Source organism: Phalaenopsis equestris, unplaced genomic scaffold (genome assembly GCF_001263595.1).
Source record: "Phalaenopsis equestris unplaced genomic scaffold, ASM126359v1 Scaffold000531, whole genome shotgun sequence".
In the NCBI taxonomy this organism is placed as follows: Eukaryota; Viridiplantae; Streptophyta; class Magnoliopsida; order Asparagales; family Orchidaceae; genus Phalaenopsis; species Phalaenopsis equestris.
Window position 1 is genome coordinate 1,077,295 of NW_018164971.1, and position 7,073 is coordinate 1,084,367.

The following is a 7,073-nucleotide window of genomic DNA, read 5'->3' on the forward strand; positions in this document are numbered from 1 at the left end:
TTATGATCAAAATCTGGCTTTGGTTTCAGCATGGTTCTTTTGCAAATATTTTGCCCCCAACGCGTTGTCATTTTTCTGCTTTAATCTGGCTGGGATCACTTTAGTTTTTTATTTTTTATTTTTTATTTTTTATTTTTATTTTAAAAAACATTTATTCAATGTATTTGTATTTTATTTTTTTTTTTAAAAATTAATTTATTTTTTAGATATTTAAAATATCTAAGAATTCTATTGACTGTTCTAAAAAATAACATAGAACATATCAAATATATTTCATTCAAGTATAAAGACAATAAAATAAAAACGAAGAGAACAGATGCGATTATACTGTTGATCTTGGATTTTACTGGGTTCATAGGCTTCATGAAGCTGATGAATCCATGGCAATTAAGTTGCCTATCATTCATCCTCAAGCTGATCAGGACACCCAGGTAGGTGCAAAAGACAACAAATGTGGCGTTGAATCCAGATTTTCTTTATACATATCTCATTTTAAACTTCAAAATTTGTATTGTGTTAGCACTCCAAACTCAAATTTAAAAAAATTTTCAGTTTATTTTTACCAAATGCATTACAAGCTCAAGCACCCTTTAACTTCAGTTTAAATTAAAACCAACTCCAACAGAATTTTTTAACTCATGACCTGTTTGTTTGAAATTTTTTAGCATAAAACATGTTTAAAGTATATTAAATTTTAAGATTTTAAACATAATATTATTAGTCATATTTTTGAGAAATTATTATTATTTATTTATTTCAAATAAATTTATTATTATTTTTTCATTAGTTTTTTTACTTTTTATTATTTTCCTCCTGTTATAATAAATAAATTCATTTGTAAGCTGACTCAAAACTATTGGCTAGCTCAAGCTGGGGCTCTCAGCTCAACCAAACTCAGATGAAACAACCCAATAAGTTTCGCATAAATTGATAATAATCTGGGTACTTCTGATTTCAGGAAACATGAAGATTATAACTGGTATTTAAGTTGAGCATTCAATAAAGTAATCGTAACCAAATAAATCAATAAGAATCATTCAATGTGAATCAGCTGCTTCTGGTGGATTGCATCAATTTGATTAAAGTATCCCACATAAGAACACCGGCAACAATGATAAAATCATAAACACAAGTCAAATCCATTGATTGATTCAAAACATCAACTCCACTGCAGCACTAAACGAATGAAAAGAACATAAATCCAACCAACCCATGCAATCCAGTTAAATAAAGTCTGTTTTAATCAACAGATTTTCTCTAGATTTAAGTGGAGTACATGAATTTCTTTTTAACTTTGAAAACAGAAGTCTTTCTTACTCTGCTTTGGTGTAGTATCTGACTGCAACGGCAAGGCCCAGAATCATGATAGGAACCAGGAACTGCAATATCTTGATGATAAAGTCTGAGGTTTTATCTGGATTGTATGGCGCTTGCTGGGGTTGAATATAGGCGCGCTTTGCTGGAACAGTAGAAGCATCAATCTCTCCTATATAATATTTATGAATCATATCCCTTGCGATGTCACTGTGGCCAACATCCTCAAAATCATTTGTTGCATCTTTCCCTGCAGTAAATTGCAAAACGGAGAACAAACTTTAATTAGGATTTCTCTCAGCATGCTCTGTATGCAAATGAAAGATTTTTGCACCAGCACATCTGAAGAGAACAGTGGGAGATTATGGGTTCTTTTCAAGCAAAGGATCCACAAGGTCTAAGGCTGAATTTAACTTGAAGATTGTAAATTGCTCGATAATCAATTCAAATTTTGGCTTGGAATGAAGTAAAAGAGCCGATGAGCCGAAATCATGGTTCAAAATTTTTTTTAAGCTCATTTTAAGCCGTACACGAATCAAAATCAGAGATTGTGTTCTTTTCAAGCAAAGGACCCATAAGATATAGGGCTGAGAATTTAACTTGAAGATTGCAAATTACTCGAAAATCAATTTGAATTTTGGCTCAGATCAAATTAAATAGCCGAGCTATGAGCAGAAAGAATGGATTGATTTTTTTTTTTAGCCGATTTCAAACCATGCATAGATTAGCTCGAACTAGCTGAAAATTGACTCAAGGTTATATATATAATGAGCCATGAGAAAACCTCAGTTTGGCTCCAAATCGGACCGCACACAGCCCTACCTGTTCTTGACAATAGGATTCAATTCGTAGTTGCAGAACAAGCAAGAAACTGATGCATAAACTGGAAAATCTGGGACTGTAGAGGAGAAAAATGCGACTAAAATTTCAGCCCCAACTAAAAGCCAGGACTTCTAGGAAAACAAATATTCATTTACCAATGCCAAGGAATGCCAAGGAATACCAAGGTCTGCAAATGACAGCCTATGAAATTAAGAGGATGTGAGAAAGATGACTAGATTATCAGTGGAATTGTCATAATTTTCTTTATTTTAGAATGTCACCTTTAAAATTATGTGTCGTCTATCAGTCAAATGTTTGACTCACAATCTTCCACAATGTTTGTACAAGGAGCCATGGAAAATTTCAATTGTTGTTTCTTTTTATTTAGCACAATTATGTCATGGGTAGTTAAAACAATATAAAATATAGGATTTCATTATCAACCACAGTCATAAAAAATAGGATTGACCATGATTTCGAGCCATTGTACTTAATTTTATAAAATATACAGGATAATTCAAATCTAAATTGAACATGCTCTACCTAAGATTTTATTTATTTTTTAATAAACAATCAAAGACTATTAGGGGAGTTAACATGCTCAAATATTGCTAAACAAAAAAAGATTCATCGAATGTTTAATGTTAGCAGAGTAGAAGCGGCTAGTATCTAGGACTATTAAGTATTAGCTATTATTCATTTTGGAATCCACGAGTGGACAATTCCTTCAAAGACAATATGATCACAGGCCAATTCACTATTACTTGGCGATGAAGGGAAAGCTTTTAAGTTTAAAAAGTAATATTTGAAAATTTTCAATTTTGACCTTCAGGTGAAGAAAAAATTTATTATGTTTGGGCTTACTGTATAAATGTTTATGAAACAAGGAAACTTTAACAAGGCCCTCACCAGTTGCTGCTAACAAAACTTCATCACCACCAGGGTGTTCATCCATAAATGAGGTCACATCATACACCTGAGAAGAAAAAAAAGAAAACAGCCAAAAAAAAAAGAACGATCAATAGAATTTGATGAACATGCATATAAATGAACATTAGGTTCCTGGTCAATTCTGTTCATCAATAACGACTTGAAGATCTAAGTAGCTCATCCTAAGAATTTAAAAGACATTGTTTCTGAGTCATAACTTTTGTTAAAATTACGTGGCCAATATTATCTCCCATCAAATCGCTGCAAGATATGATTCAGATCTCCTATTACTGTAAATATTTGTTAAGATTCTTAAAGATATGATTAAATTTTCTGTGGCCATAATTTTTTTTTTGATTAACTTTAAAATATCTTGCAAAATCTTGTGATTAATTCTATATCTCCAAACTCATGTCTTTATTATCACTATAAATAGAGGGAAGGGTTCTGTATCCCACAAACACATACATATAGAGAGAAGAGGGATAGAAAGAAACCAGCTATCAACCTAGAGAACAAAAAAATTTTGGGGCGCTTGTAGCGGGGAGATTTGCTTCTTGAAGAAGATGTTAATTTTGGTTAAATAAGACGGAGAAGTTTTTATTTGGACTTCAACAAAAAAGGGAAGTGTAGTAGTAGCAATATCTTCTCCATGTTCAACCATGATCTTCACAATGGATGGCTACATTTTTTCTTAGTCATTGATATAGACAAAATGATATCTACATCCTTATCTCTTGCTTCATATAAAAGAGAAATCATTATGATACTATTTTTTGGAAACTTAGTGGAATATTTAATTTATGTGCGGCCACTGGCATAAGTTGATCTCAAAGAAGAGTCTTGTATTTGTGATATTTATTGGGTTTGTTCTCTCATCTTTGTTAAAATTTTGCAAAATTTATTATTATCACAAAAAATAATAGCAATGTTTTCGTCAAAAAATTGGTTAGACCTAAGTATGCATGACGAGAAGATTAAAATCGACAAGTTTAATGTTGAAATTTTGGGTTTTGGAAGATAGGATAGAAGATTATTAGCAGGAGCGCAAGCCTACAAAAAAAAAAAAAAAATCTCAAGCGAATGCAGAATGATGACACAGTTAATCGGGAAACGTAAGAGTTGTTGGAAAAATAAGCTGAATATCACATTCATCCAAGTCATGAAAGAAATATGATATTATATGAAAAGCCTTTCACAGTCAATAAAAATACATATAATGTGTGAGTATCTTAACCTTGGGATATTTTCATCAAATGTGGAGGGCAACATAGCATCTCTCCTTTAATGAACCACAATTTTGACCACTTCAATTATAGTATTGAATCAAATCATATGTTTTTTTTATTTAATATAGCAGGTAAACCATGCAAATATTGATTTGGTTGAAGCAATTCCTTAGTTATTTGATTTAAAATAGCAGGTAAACCATGCAAATATTAATTTGGTTGAAAGAAATATTGATTTAGAATGTCTTTTTTCCACCCTTTCTTCTTTATATGATTTGATTCAATAGATCATCAAAGCATCCACAAAAGAAATTCAGTCACAAACATGAGCTTCAAGGAATTGTGAAGATCAAACAATCTCATATCCTGCATCATCACAATCTTTAGAAAGCACTGATTTATCAATTATAATTTCTTTTAATTTTGTTTCTTCCATTTTTTTCCCATTCCATCACTCTTTGGGTCCAACTTAATTATCTCTTGCGGCATCACCACCTTAAAGTTGATGTTCTCTACCACAAATTCAATTGTGGAACAAGGTAACTTCAATTATAGTCTATGTGGATCCTATAGTTATTATTTATGATTTTTTTTCTTTCGATTAATGTTGTACTAATGATAAAAAACTAGCATTTATCATCACTAAATTTCTTCAAGGTTTCTTTCTTGTATGGCTATTTCAATTAATTTGACATTTCAGTATTTTTTGCAACATTTTAGGCTTGAGAGTTCATGAATGCTAATTTTAAGTTCTCTTCCAGGGTATCTAAGAGACAAACTACTCATAAAGTATTTTCTCCTTAAACTTAGTCACATAACTAATGTACAGCTAGCAAGTCACATACTGAACAAAGAGGAGGGTGTAAGATTACAATAAAATAATTTTTCATGGAATCACTTTTAGTAAATTTAAAACTCACTCTAAACAATCTTCCCGATATTTAAAATTTATTTATTCTTCAATAAAATGTAATTATCCTTGAATCATGATCGATTAGCTAACGTCTATGCACTTCTATAGGGCAGGGGAGTCCCAAAAAAAATATTATAGAAAAATATAACCAATTTATGAAAAATATTATCACTTATGATGTAGGAAATTGTTCACTCTAAATTAAATAATAGATAGTTAAAGTAGCTAAAAAAATTATATGACAATTATGGCCTTTATGGCATGCGCATTCAAAAAGAAAAATAAAGGGGATCCTGAATGCCAATATAAGATTTTCGATTATCAAGTCAATTTTTAAAAATTTTTATATACATGCAATCATCTACCAGTTTAAACGTGTTAATAAACTGTTAGAATACTAACAGTCATTAAAATCATTTTCCATCAGTCTCTTCTTTCATGCCTTATACAATTAAAAAAAAAGAGATAAAAGTAATTAAAAAATCATTATCCTCTTGCAGTTCCCTTCTAATCCTAAAAAAAGGCACACTATTCTTTTAACAAAACCAATATCATTAAGCATAAAGTATGATAACAAGATTAATCGAAGATGCAAACAAAGTTTAAGCCAAATCCAAACAAACCATTTTTTAATTTTATTGTATCCTGGATTTCATAAATCAAACAATAGCCTAAATCTAGACTTATAAAATCCCAATAATAGCAGTATTTAAGAGATTTAAAAGTTTAGACTTCAATCATATAGCAAATCCCCTTTCCAGCATCCACAAAGTTTTCAGGACAAGAACATATCAACAATCAAACAATTTCAAGACTTAAAGCTACAAAAAATTTAACCAAAACCAGATCCACAAGATTTACAAAAAATTTAACGACAAACAGCCCCACATTTTACTCCGAGAAGGAAATCAACATATTTGATTTCAAAGGAGCGAGATTCTAAAAGAAGGAAAAAGGAAGGACCTTTCCATGGATGATAAGCCAGCAATCCTTTGTGGCGTTGTGTTTCGAAACCTCATCAAAGTGAAACGATTTCTGATCTCCAGCCATATCTGTCCGGCAGAATGTTTTTCAACTCAAAACCCAAATCAATCTTACAAAAACGAAACCAGAAACCGTTTGCAGGAACGAGGGGGTAATCACCTATAAAGGAAAGAGAAATGTGTTTTCGTTTTGTCGTCTTCGTTTTCTGTCTTTCGTTGGACCTCGACCAGGCGCGCCGCAAGGAAAATTTATTGACTCAGGACCACGGTGAGTTGCATAGGGAGTCCTAACGAGAGAAAGTGAAAATGGGTCCCACTACACATTAAAATTAAAAAAAAAGCTTAATTAACTTGACCCGATCCCAATCAACGCGGAACAAATTTAAAAGATGAATTTTTTCGTGAAACCCGCCCGGAATTTAGCCCGTCGTTGGAATGCCGAAATAGACAAAAAGCTACTTTATGCTATATTTGGTCATTAGCAGTTTTGAAGCGTTTCGTCTTCCTTTCGTCGGTTCGCATTTTTAGTTCTTCCACATTCGAATTCTTCGGCTGCTTCAGGCGTTCTCCATTTGGACGGCGGTAGTGCTTCTCCATTCGGACGGCGGGTTCTCTTCGGTTCTTCGGTTTCGACTCTTGAAAAGGAAATGTCAGTTTCACAATACTCATGATAAGTCTTAGTGCTCAGTCGTTCGGCAACAACAAATCATTTGTTTTCTTTCTCTTTTAGCACACAAAATGAAATGTCGTAACGGTACGGAAGAAGAAGCTAGTGGTCTCCCGAAGTTGTTGAGGGAATATGCTATAATGTTTACTTTAGAAAAAAAATTTGAGGTTATATTCTTGTTATAGTCGTGTTATAGTCGTGTTATAGTCGTGTTA

At 32.1% G+C, this 7,073-nt stretch overlaps 1 protein-coding gene across 2 annotated transcripts; it reads right to left on the reverse strand.

Annotated features, from left to right (window-relative positions):
- Positions 1-1,123: 1,123 nt before the first annotated feature.
- On the reverse strand, positions 1,124-6,469 carry LOC110028774 (cytochrome b5-like). 2 transcript variants are annotated; one of them, XM_020730760.1, is made up of 4 exons: positions 6,352-6,469; positions 6,172-6,260; positions 3,046-3,112; positions 1,124-1,564 (listed from the first exon to the last, which is right to left on the reverse strand). In XM_020730760.1, exons 2-4 carry the CDS (start codon positions 6,256-6,258, stop codon positions 1,314-1,316), a joined length of 405 nt encoding a protein of 134 aa, XP_020586419.1. In that variant the 5' UTR covers positions 6,259-6,260; positions 6,352-6,469; the 3' UTR covers positions 1,124-1,313. The 2 variants fall into 2 exon arrangements, with proteins under 2 accessions (XP_020586419.1, XP_020586418.1); XM_020730759.1 differs by lacking the exon at positions 6,352-6,469 and having other exon boundaries at positions 6,172-6,343.
- Positions 6,470-7,073: the final 604 nt, after the last annotated feature.

Bases quoted from the DNA above. Each gene is read 5' to 3' on its own strand.
- LOC110028774 (XM_020730760.1), bottom strand. From the start codon at position 6,258: ATGGCTGGAGATCAGAAATCGTTTCACTTTGATGAGGTTTCGAAACAC. The intron at 3,113-6,171 runs GTCCTTCCTTTT...TTTTCTTCTCAG, and splicing joins GGCTTATCATCCATGGAAAG to GTGTATGATGTGACCTCATT. The intron at 1,565-3,045 runs GTGAGGGCCTTG...AATTTACTGCAG, and splicing joins AGTTTTGTTAGCAGCAACTG to GGAAAGATGCAACAAATGAT.